This window comes from Salvelinus fontinalis, chromosome 23, assembly GCF_029448725.1.
Source record: "Salvelinus fontinalis isolate EN_2023a chromosome 23, ASM2944872v1, whole genome shotgun sequence".
NCBI lineage: Eukaryota > Metazoa > Chordata > Actinopteri > Salmoniformes > Salmonidae > Salvelinus > Salvelinus fontinalis.
Window position 1 is genome coordinate 39,919,975 of NC_074687.1, and position 19,556 is coordinate 39,939,530.

A 19,556-nucleotide genomic window follows, 5' to 3' on the forward strand; every position below is an offset into this window, starting at 1 on the left:
CACGTTGTGTTAGCTAATCCAAGTTGATCGTTTTAAGGCAGAGTTGCAAAAAAAAAGCCATATCTCAGACTGGCCAACAAAAAAAGAACCGATTAAGATCGGCAAAAGAACACAGACACTGGACAGGTGAACTCTGCCTAGAAGGCCAGCATCCCGAAGTCGCCTCTTCACTGTTGACGTTGAGACTGGTGTTTTGCGGGTACTATTTAATGAAGCTGCCAGTTGAGGACTTGTGAGGCGTCTGTTTCTCAAACTAGACACTCTAATGTACTTGTCCTCTTGCTCAGTTGTGCACCGGGGCCTCCCACTCCTCTTTCTATTCTGGTTAAAGCCAGTTTGTGCTGTTCTGTGAAGGGAGTAGTACACAGCGCTGTACCAGATCTTCAGTTTCTTGGAAATTTCTCGCATGGAATAGCCTTCATTTCTCAGAACAAGAATAGACTGACGAGTTTCAGAAGAAAGGTCTTTGTTTCTGGCCATTTTAAGCCTGTAATCAAACCCAGAAATGCTCCAGATACTCAACTAGTCTAAAGAAGGCCAGTTTTATTGCTTCTTTAATCAGAACAACAGTTTTCAGCTGTGCTAACATAATTGCAAAAGGGTTTTCTAATGATCAATTAGCCTTTTAAAATGATAAACTTTGATTAGCTAACACAACGTGCCATTGGAACACAGGAGTGATGGTTGCTGATAATGGGTCTCTGTACGCCTATGTAGATATTCCATTAGAAACCAGCCGTTTCCAGGTACAATAGTCATTTACAACATTAACAATGTCTACACTGTATTTCTGATCAATTTTATGTTATTTTAATGGACCAAAAAAATGACCCCAAACCTTTGAACGGTAGTGTACGTAAAATGCATGCACGAATGACTGTGAATTGTTTTGGATAAAAGCATCTGCTAAATGGAATATATTATTAGATTACATTATTGCCAGCATCAATTCCTATAGAAAAGAATGAATGAAGCTTCAGGTCAATAAATGTATTCACAAGAAAGAACAATTACAATTTCTTCCCAGGTTTTGGCCTTTCTAGGGATTTTTTCCTAGCCACCGTGCTTCTACACCTGCATTGCTGGCTGTTTGGGGTTTTAGGCTGGGATTCTGTACAGCACTTCGAGATATTAGCTGATGTACGAAGGGCTATATAAATACATTTGATTTGATTTGATTACAGTTGGCTATGTGTTTTATGTAACAACTTTAAGGCAATAGAGATATGTACCTTTGACTCCTATATAAAAGGGATAGTTGCACTGTCTGTCGCTCTTCCTGCCCTGGTCCCCATTTCTCAGTGACCTCCACGGAGTGCTAATTCAGGTCTCTCTTTTCCCTTTAAGGGTGACATATATTGACACCTCATGGTGGCCCAAAGGACCTCCCTACATGCTCGATCTATATGACTCTGCAGTGTCTTTTAGGAAACCATATGTTAAAACGTCTGTGTGTTTCAAAATGAACATACGGTATCACTTGGACAACCTCCCAAAAAATCAACAAGGAAAAAAGAGGAAGGAAAGATTCAAATTGGAGCTTTTGGTAGATCGTGGTTTAAAGTGAACACATTCTGAAACCAAACGGAAACGTTTTAGTGTGATTGGGTTTTTGGGCTGATTTGGTTTTAGACCAATGTTGACATTGCTCTGTTTGCAGTGGTCAAAAGACCAGATGTTGCATAATCTCATTAGCAGTTGGTTCAAAGCCCCTGACACAAAAGGGCGAACAAAACGAATAGACTTAGTTAAAGACAGGAAATGCAGTTGGGGAAAGGATGTAAAGGATGACAACAAGCCAGGTGAAAGAAAGAGCCTGGTAGAACAAGAAAGAGGTCAAAAAGATGACCACAAAGGCAACGACCACCTTAAGGTCAGCATGCATTCACATTCTGACTACATCACCACAGTTGGTTTTCCAATCAGAGACTGAGAATGGCAGGTGAATTGGTTTTGATTTATAGTCTAGCGCAGCCTCTAAGTGTATGTTTTGCTATAATAAAAAGCGGGGTCACCCTATCAGAATAGACTTTGTAACTATTACTGGATTAGAACAGTTGACATTTCAAATTGGTTGTATATCTTTTCAATGACATTTTTCCATGTGTATTTTCATCTCACTGTTTGCTCTTTTTTGTCTGCTTTCATCAGTCTGATTAATACTTATTTCAACGAGTGTTCTATGGCCATAACCCCCAATGTACTTTTTCTTTCAGTGTTGATTATCTTCATAACAATTGAATAATTTGTGTTCAATGGACTAAATTGTGGCCTGCGTTCATTCAATTTCTTAAAAACTCTTCAAATTGTAATAAGATACGAGTCCTGAATCGATCAAAAATATCGTACTGCTCCTTTAACTATCTGATGGCCGCACTATGGAATGTATGGTATGCATTTCAGACTAGACAAAGTGTAGCAAAACAGGGAAACATTGTTTGTAACAATCTATCGTTTATAGACCTATTATTTTATCATACCAGCTATTAACCAGCATGGCCTCTACATCTTATATAGGCTGTTTTGTTGTAGATTATCTCCTTGGAATTTGCAGAAAAAGTGATTATATAGGGTTGTTTTCATGTTATCCAGTGAAGTCATAATCCCTATACCGGATAGAGTAATGGTTTTTCCCACCGTTGCTGGGTCCGTTCTGCGGAAGACTCAATGCAAATCAATGAACTCAGTCAAAAGATCGGGGTTGGGCAAACGAAGTTCAGACTGATTCGCGGATACATTGCCATCGCTGTATAGTACAGTAGTATATGTAAAATACAGTATACTATTTAGGCCTACAGTAACCTATAGTCTATGCTTTAGTGTAGCAAAGATACGATTTGTTTTAAAAACATATCTCTGGTCAAATGTACAACTTATCCTAAACAGCCATTGGATACAAATAGTTCGACATAAATCTGTTTTGGGACTTTGGAAACCGACGATGATTTTTGCGAATTCTGCGAACCCATTGAGGACTCCGTATCGTAAGCAGGTAAATAGCCTATTTGATTATACAAGAGGTATGCAATACTAATCCTCCTCACCACCAAGCGGACTTTATCCAAATCGCCAAACAGGAATGTTTTGTTGATCAGCCTATGGTGACGAATAGCTTAATCGCAGAGAGAATTGAAGAACAGAAAGTTTCGTTTTCATTTGTAAACAGGCTTTTGCTGGGCATTTAAAAACGTATTTCTTCTCATATAGTATTAGTGGGTTACCCTGAAACTCTGCTCTATTCTCGTTGTATTCTTTCAGTACACTGGTAGGCTATTGCTACTGTTGTTTGTTGGTCCTTATGTCAGTGTATTTAGACCTTTTAAAAGTGAATCTAGCCACTCATCAACCTTTTTCTGTGACCTGGATTTTAACCAACAATTCATTTCGTTTATGGTTTCTATTATATAGTTTGTTATCAAATGCAATTCGTATGATATGTCGTGGTAGAGAAGTGAAGAGAGGCTCTCTGAAATTCCACTTTACCTTTAAACTTTGGAGATTCAGGAGCTTGTCCTGCCTACTGTAATGGGAAATTCCATGATAACAGAGTGTTAATGAGACTCAGATTTTTTTGACGTTGTGTGCCAAACAAAAACGAATGATTGCAAAGTTAAACAAAGCATACAACTCTATTTACAATGACTATTTTTTAACAATTTTTTCACTGAATATTTTACAAAAACACACTTAGTTGAAGAATAGTGCGGATGTAAAGTTTGGTAACAGAATGACGGTTTGTGCTGTTGTTCTGTTACCAAACTTTGCATCTGCACTGTTCTTCAACTAAGTATGTTTTTGTCAAATGTTCAGTGGAAATTGTTAAAAGTAGTCCTTGTATATAGAGTTATCTGGTTTGTTTAACTTTACAATCAGTGAAAAATCGGAGTCTCACCGCCGCTCTGTTACTGTGGAACTGCCCTCATGTTCCAATGTAGAACTGGTTCAGTAGCAGTGCCTAGACAATGTTGATATTTGACCTATTTATATGACTGGAAGGATTCTATGTAAACCATCCCAAATCACATTTTCATATTTTTCAAACCTACAACAATGTAATAATCCGCCCAGATAACATTGAGGTCATGAGGAAATGTATTGGAATGACCTTGATATAATTGAATGATAGTTTGGAAAATATGATGTGCCTCTGTAGCTTGCTGTTTCGCATGTTAAATGAATGCATAGTGGAATGTAATTCAAGCATGCATCCGGGTTTCCCAACTTGGAATGGATTAACATTCTTGACATAATGAAACTATTGATGGTGTTGAAGACTTCAGGATTATTCATATTCAGTATAATTCAAGTCTGCTCGTCATAACAAGAGGCCAGTTTTCTGTTCAGTGCTGGGATAGTGCTGTGAGGGCGCGGTCTGTGTTACTGGATGCGCAGTGTATTTCCAGCTCGGATATGACGGCTCTGCTGGTCTGGAGCATGCTGATAAGAGCCTGGGTTCCCCCCATCACACTCCCTTAGACTCTGAAGCTCAATAGGCATGCAGATGTATGAAAACAAGCAGGCTTTCAGTCCTGTAGAAAAGGGAGTTTCTATCCTTTAGTGTGTGGGTTTCGCCGAGGGAACTGCAGGCATTTTCCTCAAAGATTGTCTTTGTTCATATCTGGAGCTGATGGCACACTTCCTAGTTGGGGGACTGATGATGAGATCAGATGATTATGTCAAGCTATAACATTAACTAAATGTTCTCTTTCTCTTCGCTATTACATGGAACAGACTGATAGTTATGTATAGAAAGTTAAAACAAGCCATTGAATATATTGGATTGCTGTGAAGGACTACATGATCATGAAGCGCTTGTTGTTCAAATGTTTATAAAGCACAAATATCCAACAACACCGTCTTTAACATTATGAGAACAATCAACATGGCTCTCAACCTATACCCAATGCTTTCTGTACCATGTGCACTTCATACCAGATGTGTCTGTTATGTGTTCAAACGGTGACTGGGATTGAAGGACCTTTAGAGTTGACAGAAAACACGTGAAAGAATTGACTGTTTTGTAAAGTGACCTATCAGGACGTGATACTCTTTGACAGATAGCCTGGAGATTACATGCGATCCTTCTTCTTGCATGTTACCTGAATCCATGGTATTTGGGACGTGTTTTTCAAAATACATGCAATGATTCTCAATCAGGTTCTACTGTCAGTGTCACCTAGGAGGACACATGTCAGCTTTGACCTTTTATCTCCTTTTTCTCATGTCTTTTAGGCTAGGACTATGTATTGAGTTATAAGGCCAACTCAATAGGAGAATATTCAATGCCACCTTTGGGTCCAGACTTTCAATGTAATTTTTATTTAATGCACTTGCAGAGTAACATTGTTGTTAACCGAATGAGACATGATGCTGAATGATGACTCATACAACAGTAAGTGGTAGAATTTGTGATATCTGACCATGGATAGTGAAATGTATAGTGAAATGCTGCAAAAGGTGGTTTAAAATGGAAATTCCTGATCCCTATAGACCCCACCATGAGATTTATGCCCGAAACAGAAACATCCAGGGAGTGCAAGATTAACATGGAATAGTGGGGTGTTGGGTTTCTTCAGTTGTATTTCATGGAATGGACTTCTCTGTTCAAAAAGTACAGTGACAAAGACCAGGGTTATTTTTGGCACATTGAAATTAGAAAGTTGCATTTATGTCAGTTACATTCTTTGTCTAGAGGTTAATAATAGCCCGTATGTCAGATATGATGCTTGATAGATAAATTGTACCTTGCCTCGTATCTCAAAACCTCTAGCCGATAGGTTATGACCTCAAGCATGCACGCCATGGTGATTAATGTCTTAACCTGTCCTCCCACCATATAGAGGGAAATACATGGGATCCTTCAAACGCCAAGAGTCCCGTCAGAGTTAATTGAGGAAAGCCCTCTGAGATAATTTTAGAGTCATAGCAGCACTCTTTGTGAAAAGGTAGTCATTTAATTTGAATAGTTTCACACCATACAAAGAGCTGTTTGTGTCAGAAAGGAAAACAATGAAGGAAATGAAATACTCATCGTCGCCTTGAAAACAGCAGGTCAAGTCGGTTTCCGTGGTGAAGGTATGTGAACCGGAAAGGAAGAAGATCTCTTGCTTGGAACGAGTCCATCTTGAGGATTGAGCAATTCTGTCACCACTTCATGATTGGGATTCCATCAAATCAAATTGTATTTGTCACATGCACCGAATACAACAGGCGTAGACCTTACTGTGAAATGCTTACTTACAAGCCCTTAAGCAACAATGTAGTTTTAAGAAAAATAAGTGTGAAGAAAGTATTTACTACAATAAACTGAAGTAAAAAAATATATATATTTTTTAGGGCCTTCCTCTGACACCGCCTGGTATAGAGGTCCTGGATGGCAGGAAGCTTGGCCCCAGTGATGTACTGGGCCGTACACACTACCCTCTGTAGTGCCTTGTGGTCGGAGGCCAAGCAGTTGCCATACCAGGCGGTGATGCAAACAGTCAGGATGGTGCAGCTGTAGAACTTTTTGAGAATCTGAGAATCCGTGCAAAATCTTTTCAGTCTCCTGGGTTTTGTTATGCCCTCTTCACGACTGTCTTGGTGTGTTTGGACCAAGATAGTTCGTTGGTGATGTTGACACCAAGGAAATTAAAGCTCTCAACCTGCTCCACTACAGCCCCATCGATCAGAATGCCGGTGTGCTCGGCCCTCCTTTTCTTGTAGTCCACAATCATCTCCTTTGTCTTGATCACGTTGAGGGAGAGCTTGTTATCCTGGCACCACACTGCCAGGTCTCCGACCTCCTCCCTATATGCTGTCTCATCGTTGTTGGTGATCATGCCTACCACTGTTGTGTCGTCTGCAAACGTAATGATGGTGTTGGAGGCATGCTTGGCCATGCAGTCATGGGTGAACAGGGAGTACAGGAGGGGACTAAGCATGCACCTCTGAGGGGCCCCTGTGTTGAGGATCAGTGTGGCAGATGTGTTGTTACCTACCCTTAGCACCTGGGGGCAGCCTGTCAGGAAATGCAGAGAGAGGTGTTTAGTCCCAGGGTCCTTAGCTTAGTGATTAGCTTTGAGGCCACTATGGTGTTGAACACTGAGCTGTAGTCAGTGAATAGCATTCTCACATAGGTGTTCCTTTTGTCCAGGTGGGAAAGGGCAGTGTGGAGTGCAATAAAGATTGCTTCATCTGTGGATCTGTTGGGGTGGTATGCAAATTTGGGTGGGTCTCATTCTGGGATAATGGTGTTGTGAGCCATGACCAGCCTCTCAAAGCACTTCATGACCACAGACATGAGTGCTATGGGTCGGTAGTCATTTAGGCAGGTTAGCTTGGTATTCTTGGACACAGGGACTATGGTGGTCTGCTTGAAACATGTTGGCATTATAGACTTGGTCAGGGACAGGTTGAAAATGTCAGTGAAGACACTTGCCAGTTGGTCAGCGCGTGCTCGGAGTACACGTCCTGGTAATCCATCTGGCCCTGCAACTTTGTGAATGTTGACCTGTTTAAGGATCCTACTCACTTCGGCTACAGAGAGCGTTATCACACAGTCGTCCGGAACAGCTAGTGCTCTCATGCATGCTTCAGTTAGTTAGTTGCCTTGAAGTACGCATAGAAGTAATTTATCTTGTCTGGTAGGCTCGTGTCACTGGGCAGCTTATGGCTGTGCTTCACTGTGTAGTCCATAATAGTTTGCAAGCCCTGCCACATCCGCCGAGAGTCGGAGCCGGTGTAGTAGGATTCAATCTTAGTCCTGTATTGATGCTTTGCCTGTTTGATGGTTCGTTAGAGTGCATAGAGGGATTTCTTATAAGCATCCGGGTTAGAGTCCCGTTCCTTGAAAGTGGCAGCTCTACCCTTTACCTCAGTGCGGATGTTGCCTGTAATCCATAGCTTCTGGTTGCGGTATGTACTTACGGTCACTGTGGAGACAACGTCATCGATGCACTTATTGATGAAGCCAGTGACTGATGTGGTGTACTCCTCAATGCCATCGGAAGAATCCTGGAACATATTCCAGTCTGTACTAGCAAAACAGTCCTTTAGGTTAGTATCTGCGTCATCTGACCACTTCCGTATTGAGTGAGTCACTGGTACTTCTTGCTTTAGTTTTTGCTTGTAAGCGGGAATCAGGAGGATAGAATTATGGTCAGATTTGCCAAATGGAGGGCGAGGGAGAGCTTTGTACGCGTCTCTGTATGTGGAGTAAAGGTGGTCTACAGTTTTTTTCCCTCTGGTTGCACATTTAACATGCTGGTAGAAATGAGTTAAAACGGATTTAAGTTTCCCTGCATTAAAATTCCCGGCCACTAGGTCCCCGCCCACAACTCATTGCGGTTTTAGAGCCAGCATCAGTTTGTGGTGGTAAATAGACAGCTATGAAGAATATAGATAAACTATATTGGTAAATAGTGTGGTCTACAGCTTATCATGAGATACTCTACCTCAGGCGAGCAAAACCTCAAGACTTCCTTAATATTAGATTTCGTGCATCAACAAATAGACACAGATCTTGCCGCTGCACGGAAAACCCAGCCAGCTGTATGTTATCCATATTGTCGTTCAGCCACGACTCGGAGAAACATAAGATATTACAGTTTTTAATGCCCCTTTGGTAGGATAGTCTTGATCGGAGCTCATCCAGTTTATCCAGTGATTGCACGTTGGCAACTAGTGGTTCCTCCTTTAAAAGTTGGGAGCTTGCAACGCGGGACTTAGAGTTACCCAGCATCACAACTTCATTGCTCCAGACCACCACAAGGAGGAGTTAGAGCACTCATTATGCATTTGGGTCCCAAGGTTTTTATATGACCAATCATATCGGCACCCTGTGTAGGGTGCCATCTTTCGGATGGGACGTTAAACGGGTGTCCTGACTCTCTGAGGTCATTAAAGATCCCATGGCACTTATCGTAAGAGTAGGGGTGTTAACCCCGGTGTCCTGGCTAAATTCCCAATCTGGCCCTCAAACCATCACGGTCACCTAATAAACCCCAGTTTACAATTGGCTCATTCATCCCCCTCCTCTCCCCTGTAACTATTCCCCAGGTCGTTGCTGCAAATGAGAATGTGTTCTCAGTCAACTTACCCGGTAAAATAAAGGATAAATAAAAAAAATTGAGTGGTTCCAATGACTAATTTTGACGCGAGCCACCCTTGCCTTGTGGCGTTCTTCAACAAAGATGGCTTACAAAACATTATGGTGGAACCAGATGTAAGTTGTTATAGCGTCATAACAAGTCAAGCAAAAAAATTACAATTGAGAGGAATATGTTGGTTAATGTAGAGACAAACGTTTGTGGCGTATTTTTTTGTCATAAAGTTAATTTTACGACTAGCCAACATTAGCCAGCTAGCTAGTGTTAGGAGAATGAATTTGTAATTCGTGTTTAATGTTTTAGGGACTCCTGAGAGAACCAGCAAACCAGGCGGTCGTCTTGTGAAATAGTGGATGCAAAGAATCTAGCTAGCTAAAGCATTTACTGCAAATTGAATGTACAATTGTGTAAGCTTGCCTTGCAATGCAGCTGAAGTAACATAGCTAGCTAACTATTTACTTGCTTATTGTGTAGTGGAGGATAAAAATAATTGTATGCCTATGGATGTGTAGCTAGCTACAGTATGCAGCAGATCTGTGTATGGACCCTAAAACGTTAGGTTCTGAACTAATATTCATTCCAATCTATGAACCTCAGCTATCATAGTTGTATCAACTTCAAGTCTGAATAGCATTAATGAAGCCTATGGATAGAGTCGAATATAATAACTTTATTGTGCCAAGGATGCAAGTCCTATATGCACATGTACTGTAGTTATTACCACGCATGAGATTCCCACATTGTAGCCTGTACATTGAATATATTCACTGATGTACTCTGCCTTGGCGGTTCAGGAAGGAATCTCTGAGACATTCTTTTTCAGCCATATCATACTCCATTATTTGAATGATGCTGTGTCTGCATGTATGTATTACAATTATACACTTCAACAGTGTTTACTACCCCAGCTCCTGGGACATCAATGATTACACATTGTAACTATGCAATAGACTAGAAACATGATTGATTTGTAATTCATATATACAGCAAAAAAACGATGCATATCTAACTCCCTTCATCTGCATTAATCTGAGGACACAGGATAGTATTTCAAGGAGATACTTAATTTCAACCAGTAGAGAATGTGAAACGCTTTATTGAAAGAAGTTCATTATTCAGGTGTTATAAATACATAAATGCATTATAATTATGATAATTGTAATATTATACATACAATTGAATGTGTGCATTATAAAATGAGGTAGACAGACATGGCGGGGAGAGAGGTGTAGAAGACAGAAAGGGAAAGAGGTAAGAACAGAGGCAGACAGCATATGATTCATCAATTACAGTGCTACCCTAATATTCTCTCAGTTCATCACAATTGCGGTGTCTCCTAACCAGCCTTGGGCCCCCAGTTGGTCCGAAGGTTATCTTAAGAGCGGGGAAGTGGCGATGACGGGACTGGCTTCCTCTCTCACATCAAAACATAACTGCAGATGAGAGAGCATGATTTAGCCTTGTTTTTTTAATTCTAACACGCTCAGTCATCTTAAATCAGGAGGTGAAATGCAAAACTGACCTTGGATCATTAACTCTGGGACTACTACATCTCTGTCTGTATTTCAATGTAAAGAATCTCTTTAATAATACTTCCTGTTGACCCGACCAAGTGACATCTCACCTGTGATCATGCTGGGCCCTCTGTCAGCCAGTTCAGATGTGGGAGGGGTTCACCAAAACAGCTGATATAACCTAGAGGATTTAGGGAGAAGGGGGGGATGAAGTGAAGAAGACAGACTGTTATTGTGTGTGTGTGGTCTCACCTGGTGTCCACACTAAGTTATGCTGAAAAACAGACACATGAGGACAAACAATAGAAGATAATGTCAATATAAGATACTGTATGTGACGCAGACACCTATCGGAGTGTACCTGAAGCATTTAAATATAGAGGGCTATGTGTCTCACCACTTGGTTTTTGCAAGGCTAACCCACAGGGAAATCATGATTTGGCAGCAGCAGATAGTCCAGTGAAAATGGCTGTGTTTATGTGGTGTAAATCTGAAAATTAGCAGCTGACATCTTAAGGGTTTTTTAATTAATGTGAGACAGGTTTCATGTATGTGAGACAGCTTCCATGTATGTGAGACATGCTCCATGTATGTGAGACAGGTTCCATGTACAACAAGACAGGCAGAGATGTAGAAAAAGAACACAGAACAGTTTAATTAGCTCTGGTTATGGACACTTTTGCCAGCAATAAAGCTTCCACGGCCTGTTCCTCGGACAGTGAACATCTGGCAATATCTACATTTTCCACCCCTTGGTCAGCTCGCTTTCTGAAAGTAAAGAAAACTGTTTATTTTTTATAGATATGAAAACAATAACTGAGATATGACCGTTCAATCTAAAGCAGCAGATGTCGTTTTTAGGATACGTCAATACAGCCCAGTGCTGCTTACCTGAGATGCCATCTTCGTAGGTGTCCGCTTGGACTTCCTTTGTGTCTGGAAAAAAGTTGCTTTCAGAACAATTATTTTTGATTGAAAATAAATCAAATGTACCTCCATAGCATATAACAATTTGCCTGTGAATAACCACACATTTATACAAACGTGCTACTGTATGCAGAATTCTTGACGCATAACCAAAGATGCTGCCATATCTTGCCAACACGCCCACAAGTGAGCCACTCAGAAGCAGAATGATGACCCGTGGAAGAGGGAAAAGAATGAAATTTGTTGCAAGTTGGGGAGGAGGGCTAATAGCTGAGCTAAGTGTGAAAAAAAAACTATCACAGACCAGATTTGCCCAAACGACCAAGGGGTAGCTTGCTACTCAATGTAATAAAGTAATGACTTTTCATTAGACGTTATGTTGGCTGACAATTTGTTTGCTACGCTGTCCTTACGAACCACATAGCAAATCATTACAGCAGTATGTACCGGTATGTTAGCTAGCTACCTAACGTTAGTAGTTATACATCAAACTTGCCAGTATATTAACTATAGGCTATCTAACTACCCAACGTTTATTGACTTGATTATTCCCGTCATTCTTAGCTTAGCTAAATGGTATAGTCGTTGTGCTTTCTCAATGGACATTTGGGTGCTTTTGTAAAGTCGCTCTGGCTATCTATAGGCTGGACAATAAAACGAGTCAAAATTCACCCAAGGCTAAAAAACGTCTTAAGACCGTTGGCTAAACTGGAACACTAGTGCGAGCCCAAATTAATGGAATCGAATGTTCGCGGAGCCTGTTTTGACTGGAGTGATGCTTAAAATTCCATAAAAAATGTATCTCTTTTTATTTTACCACTACAATCTGTTCGTCGGACGAAACTGGAAAAAAACGACTTGTGTAGAAAGTAAACATCTGCACCTCGATGGTGTCAACTGTGCATATGTCTGCGTAATGAAAAAGTAGGGAAAAAATAAAAACTTCGGAATATTTCAGGTCTAGCGATCGATGGCAAACGAGCTCGCTGCCCAGACTTACATAATTACAAAGAGGAGATTCTCCTGATTTAAAATGGTGCCCGTGTAACAGTTTTGCTTCCGTCCTTCTCCTCGCCCCTACCTGGGCTCGAACCAGGGACTCTCTGCACACAGACAACAGCCTCCCTCGAAGCATCGTTACCCATTACTCCACAAAAGCCGCGGCAGAGCAAGGGGAACTACTTCAAGGTCTCAGAGCGAGTGACGTCACCAATTGAAACGCTATTAGCGCGCACCCCGCTAACTAGCTAGCCATTTCACACTGGTTACACCCGACTTGAAAAAAATCGAAATATACACATTGCAAGATATTTGGCGAAATAGACAGACATGTCTATATTTCCCCCATAGGAAACAATGGGAAGACCGCAGAGTTCCAATATTATTTTTGTTGTTTACATTTTAACTATAAAACAACGTGAACAGGTCTCATTGCCAACAATAGCGAAGCAGGCATTGTGACGTTGAACAATACGCTGGGAATAGAACGTTTGGAAGGCGAGTTGGTGCCACGGTGCTCAATAGAACTAATAGGAGCTGGCAGGGTGAAAAATGCACTAAAATAAGGCCTGTTTTTTCACAATTACTTCAAAACGACTGCAAGCAGCTGGGAAATATTATGAAACTGGGCTCCACGGCGGATGCAATGAACTACTTTTTATCCAGCCTACACGGATTTCAGAGCACTCTCGTCTGAGTGTACCAGAGCGCAGAATAATTACTTTACGAGCGTTCAACACCTGTTGAATATGGCCGGTGTCAGTAAACGTTGGGGAAAAACGTAATTAAATTGTTTCCAGCAGCACATTTAAAGTCACCTACGCTCTGGTTAACACGAAAACTGCCTTACCAGCTCTGCTAGGGTGAGTAAAATGGGCAGAGTGGTCTCATTTGTGTCTGGAAGTAACTAGCCAACGTTAGCTTGGGTACTTGACTGCCGTTGTAAGGCCAGAACTCTCAAATCAACCCTACTCCTCGGCCTGAACGTCCAGTGTGCGCTCCGAGAGCGAAACGGTCTGAATTTACAAACGGACAATTTTTCTCTGAATGGATACACCATAATATTAATCAAATTAATGAAGACAAATTTCTTACAATCAATCCCATATACTACGTTATTACAAAAAAGGTTTTAAATTCTCTGGTAATACGGAATACTATCAAATGCTCTCAAAGATGCCCTCTGGTGGTCAAACTAGCAATAACTTGCAGTAACAGAAGAAATGGCTGAGAATTAAATGACGTGCCACAGAATGCTGCAGCAGCACGCAGGGTGTGCCGCAGTAGGACGCAACTTTTAAAGGAGGAACCACTGTAGGACTGATGGTAGAGGCAGATTACCCACTCGCCGTCGGATCCCTACAAGGCACCCCGACCTACGTCCCCTATATCTTTCTCTTCTTCATGCGAATGAAGTAAATCCTTTGCGTCCGACTCGTTAAAAAAAAAAAAATCTTCGTAAAGTACGAGATGAGTCATCTCTGTCCTGATATCCAGAAGCTCTTTTCGGTCATAAGAGACGGTGGCAGAAACATTATGTATAAAATAAGTTACAAATAACGCGGGAAAAAACACACACAATAGCACAATTGGTTAGGAGCCCGTAAAAAAGACAGCTATCTCCACCGGCGCAATTGTATCATCTCAGCTTCCTCTCTTGTGATTCCTCAGAGGGGGAAGGGTGATAATCAGTGTCAGACACAGAACAGACACACAGATCAGTTTTAGAAGAGGGCCAGCTTTTAAGATCATAACATATGTGGCCCTACAAACAGGAAGCATGCTACAGATGTAGGATGTTAATTTCATCATCCTGTTGCAGGAGAATGTTCCTGCAATGCATTTGATGTTTAAAAACTCTTCTGAAGTTTGTATTTTCCACTTTGAAATATCATACTTGGTTTTCCCTTACGAAAAATGTATCAACCCCTACAAAAATGTCCATAATTATAATCCACATAAAATAAATTTTGTTAATCCACATAGCAAACTGGCTCAAATCAAGATCTTACATCTGTGTAATAGCCTATTGCTCAATCACACAAGGGATTTCTGAGATGTGGAAAACAAGCTATTCTTGACACGGCCCATCTGATTTATAGATGCTGATTGAATTAGAGCATGCATCTTGGAAATATATCTGAAATTCAATGCTGAAAGAACTGGTTGACACATTGTTTGTGTACATAACAGAAATTCTCATCTCTTTCCATTTGATTCGAGAGGGTACATCGTTAGCATCCGGCAAGTTACAGAAAATGGGTGGCATGTCATTGTTTCAATCACGCTGATCCTCAGAGTTCAGAAATAGCAGTACTGGTCTTGAGGTTGAGTTACATTCTGCACCGTACCTTAAGTCTACATGTTAGTGTAGGGGAGCAGTGGAATGAGAAGACAGCCATGTAGTTGTTAAGATGTCTAATTTGGAGTCAGTCAGTCACCAGGGGGCGATGGCCTCAGAAGGGCTCACTCTTTCACGCACAACCATCCAGTCTCACACTAGTGTCAGAGCAGGTCTGCAGGCCTCTCTGGACCCAGTTTGTGCTGACTTCACTCTATGTATCACTGCTCTGTGAAATATTAATCCTCACACTGGGCACCCACTCAATAGTCTCAAATGATGGAGTATCGGGACAGTTCATTTTTTAGTCTGCACCAATATGGAAGATTTAGCTGGGCCACACAACGATATGCTTGTGGTGAAGACAGATGGTTTTCTGGTCCAGCGCACTAAAATACTGTTATTGGTTACAGTGGGAGTGAGTAATAAGAATGCCTCTGTGTAGCTCATGGTGGAGAGAAGATTCATAGACAAAGCTGAGGGTTGGAATAAAATCCACACACACTTTGTTAACCCACTAATGAAATGCAGACTTTCATTGTTCATTGTCATGATTACTCTCTGGCTGGCAATCACTAGCTCTGCAAGACAACAATACGAATGTAACAGATATATTTATTTGAGCAATTAAATGGCCCTGCATCCATGTGGCAAGGCAATGTAGTCTGCTTCGCTTTGAGAAATCTATTTCTCTCTCTCACTTTCTCCCTCTTGTTTAGTAAAAGGGAACAGCAGTATTGCACTTCACACCGACATGTTGTTTTGTCTTGGACTGACACCATTCTGTGTGTTTCCCTTTGGCAGCCACCTGTTGCCTCCTCCTCTCAGCCCATGGCTCCGCCCAGCCCCAGCACCAACAGCAGCACCAACAACAGCAGTAGCTCCAGCACTGCAGGTTGGGAGCAACTCAGTAAAACCAACCTGTACATCCGAGGCCTTGCCCCAGCCACCACCGATCATGATCTGGTCAAGCTTTGCCAGCCGTAAGTACACTTCCTTCATCTTATGATTACAGCTATTGACTGGTTATTGACTTGTTGGCTGATGTCACCAACACCATGACTGTGGTAAAGAGATTCAAAGCAGCAGTTACTTATTTGACCTGAGTTGGAAATAATAACAGCCTGTTCAAACCAAATCAAATCCAATGCGCCGAATACAACAGGTGAAATGCTTACTTACAAGCCCATAACCAACAATGCAGTTTTAAGAAAAATACATGTTAAGTAAAAAATAGATAAAAGAAAATAAGAAATAAAAGTAACAAATAATTAAAGAGCAGCAGCAAAATAACAAGTGAGGCAACACACAGGTGGTACCGGTACAGAGTCAATGCACGGGGGCACCGGTCAGTCAAGGCAATTGAGGTAATATGTACATAGGTAGACACAAAGTGACTATGCACAGACAAACAGAGAATATCAGCAGTGCAAAAGAGGGGGGGGGGGGGAGGGCAATGCAAATAGTCTGGGTAGACATTTGATTAGCTATTCAGGAGTCTTATGGCTTGGGGGTAGAAGCTGTTGAGAAGTCTTTTGGTCCTAGACTTGGCACTCCAGTACTGCTTGCTGTGCAGTAGCAGAGAGAGCAGTCTGACTAGGGTGGCTGGAGTCTTTGACAATTTTTAGGGTCTTCCTCTGACACCGCTTGGTATAGAGGGGAACAGGGGATACCTAGTCAGTTGTACAACTGAATGCCTTCAACTGAAATGTGTCTTTTGCATTTAACCCAACCCCTCTGAATCAGAGAGGTGCACGGGGCTGCCTTTGAGTGGGTCTAAGGTATCTGGGATAATGGTGTTGATGTTGGCCATGACCAGCCTTCCAAAGCACTTCATGGCTACAGACGTGAGTGCTACGGGTCGGTAGTCATTTAGGCAGGTTACCTCAGTGTTCTTGGGCACAGGGACTATGGTGGTCTGCTGTTGCTATTACAGAAGGTTTGTTTGAGGGCATAGCAGGATTTCATATAAGTTTCCAGGTTAGAGTCCCACTCCTTGAAACGGCAGCTCTACCCTTTAGTTCAGTGCGGACGAGGCTGTTCAGTGCGGATGTCACCAGTAATCCATGGCTTCTGGTTGGGGTATGTACGTACAGTCATTGTGGGGGGGGACGTCATCGATGCACTTATTGATGAAGCCAGTGACTGATGTGGTGTACTCCTCAATATAATTCCGAAGTCATCATGATATGTCAATTTTTGTCAGACCTCTGCAAGCATAATTTCTTTTAATCTAATTCATACAACGAAACGAACACCGAGTGTACAAAACATTTCCATGACAGACTGACCAGGTGAATCCAGGTGAAGGCGATGATCCCTTATTGATGTCACTTGTTAAATCCACTCTAATCAGTATAGATTAAGGAGAGAAGACAGGTTCGCCTCTCTGGGATATGTGGGACGGTAGCGTCCCACCTGGCCAACATCCAGTGAAAATGCAGAGCGCTAAATTCAAATAAATTACTATAAAAATTTAACTTTGATGAAATCACACATTCAATATACCAAATTAAAGCTACACTTGTTGTGAATCCAGCCAACGTGTCAGATTTCAAAAATGCTTTACGGCGAAAGCAAACAATGCTATTATCTGAAGATAGCAACCAAGCAAACAAACACTATCCATCATATTTCAACCCTCCCGGCGCGACACAAAATGCAGAAATAAAGATATAATTCATGCCTTACATTTGACGAGTTTATTCTGTTGGCACTCCAATATGTCCCATAAACATCATAAATGGTCCTTTTGTTCGATTAATTCCGTCGATATATATCCAAAATGTCCATTTATGTGGCGCGTTTGATCCAGAAAAACACCGGTTCCAACTTGCACAACAAGACTACAAAATATCTCAAAAGTTACCTGTAGTAAGCTTTGTCCAAACATTTCAAACTACTTTTGTAATACAACTTTAGGTATTTTTTAACGTAAATAATCGATAAAATTGAAGACGGGATGATCTGTGTTCAATACTGGAGGAAAAAAATGTGTAGCATGCTTTCTGGTCATGCGCCTCAAACAAACAGTACACTTCACTGGAGCCTCATTCTGAACATGGCTACTTCTTCATTTCTCAAAGGAAAAATCTCAACCAATTTCTAAAGACTGTTGACATCCAGTGGAAGCGATAGGAACTGCAGGAAGGTCCCTTAGAAATCTGGATTCCCAATGAAATCCCATTGATAAGAGAGTGACCTAAAAAAAAAAGAATCTGAATGGTTTGTCCTCTGGGTTTTGCTTGCCAAATACGTTCTGTTATAGTCACAGACATGATTCAAACAGTTTTAGAAACTTCAGAGTGTTTTCTATCCAATACCAATAATACTATGCATATATTAGCATCTGGGACTGAGTAGGAGGCAGTTTACCCTGGGCACGCTTTTCATCCAAACATGAAAATGCTGCCCCCTAATCTAGAGAAGTTAAATAAGTATTTTATGCTTTGAGACAGTTGAGAAATGGATTGTGAATATGTGCCTTTCAGAGGGTGAATGGGCAAGACAAAAGATTGAAGTGCCTTTGAACGGGGTATGGTAGTAGGTGCCAGGTGCACCGATATGAGTGTGTCAAGAACTGCAAAGCTTCTGGGTTTTTCACGCTCAACAGTTTCCCATGGGTATCAAGAATGGTCCACCACCCAAAGGACATCCAGCCAACTTGACACAACTTTTGGAAGCATTGAAGTCAACATGTGCCAGCATCCCCGTGGAATGCTTTCGACACCTTGTAGAGTCCATGTCCCGACGAGGCTTTTCTGCAGGCAAAGGGGGTGCAACTCAATATTAGGAAGGTGTTCCAAATGTTTTGTACACTCAGTGTATTTTCAGTGAAAATCAAAATACTTTAACATTATGTTTGGTGTTGCATCGTCTCCATGTGATGTCACAATGCTATATGAAGAACAAAACCTCAGTTACCAGTGGACCGTCTCAATGTGCATTTAATAGATACTAATAAGGTCAGATGACTCACTGTAGCTCAGTTGGTAGAGCATTGCACTTGCAACGCCAGGATAGTGGGTTTCGATTCCTGGGACCATCAGAATGTAAAATGTATATACACATGACTGTAAGTGGCTTTGGATAAAAGCGTCTATAATATTATTATTATATTACTGCCGTGTTTTAAGTAGAACCTAGCTGGGACAGGTCAGACCACTGGATCAGAGAGAGAGAGAGGGAGAGAGATAGCAGTGAGTGAAGGAGGGGGATGGAGATATTTGAGTAGATGATGGCCAACACTGCAAGGGGAGAGCTGACAGGGGCATTACATCTGAATTTAAAATGAAAGATGATATTGGAAGACTACAAGGGCAAACCCAGAGAGCCTTAGCAGCTGACAGTATCTGAAGCGAGACAGTTGGGGTTCATGTATGCAGAGGATAAAGGAGCCATCCCAGCCCGCTCTCATCCAGAGCCCCATTGTGTTATTGTGTACCTATCTATGGAAAGACCACCGAGGTGACTTTGAAATCTCATTTTCATCTCCCAGACCCCCTGCTTTACCTTCCCCCCACCTCCACAATGTGATGTTGACTTTGCAGCACATTCAACCCCTCGATCTCCCAATCGGCTGGCATAGATCCTCTATCCCGTGTTTAGAAAGAGAGATACAGAGCGATAGCTGCTGTTTAGCAACCTACACCACACACAAGATTGTCTGGAACACACACATCTATG

At 41.6% G+C, this 19,556-nt stretch overlaps 1 protein-coding gene across 6 annotated transcripts in view; it reads left to right on the forward strand.

Moving 5' to 3' along the window:
* Positions 1-19,556, forward strand: part of LOC129821318 (RNA-binding motif, single-stranded-interacting protein 1-like) — a 48,665-nt gene that overhangs the window by 5,127 nt on the left and 23,982 nt on the right. For 5 of the 6 annotated variants that reach the window (XM_055878848.1, XM_055878846.1, XM_055878850.1 and 2 more), the window contains exon 2: positions 15,675-15,853. In XM_055878848.1, coding sequence (XP_055734823.1) covers positions 15,675-15,853 — 179 coding nt within the window. Of the gene's footprint in view, positions 1-2,651; positions 2,993-15,674; positions 15,854-19,556 lie in introns of those variants that run through there. The other variant, XM_055878849.1, reaches the window with a different exon arrangement.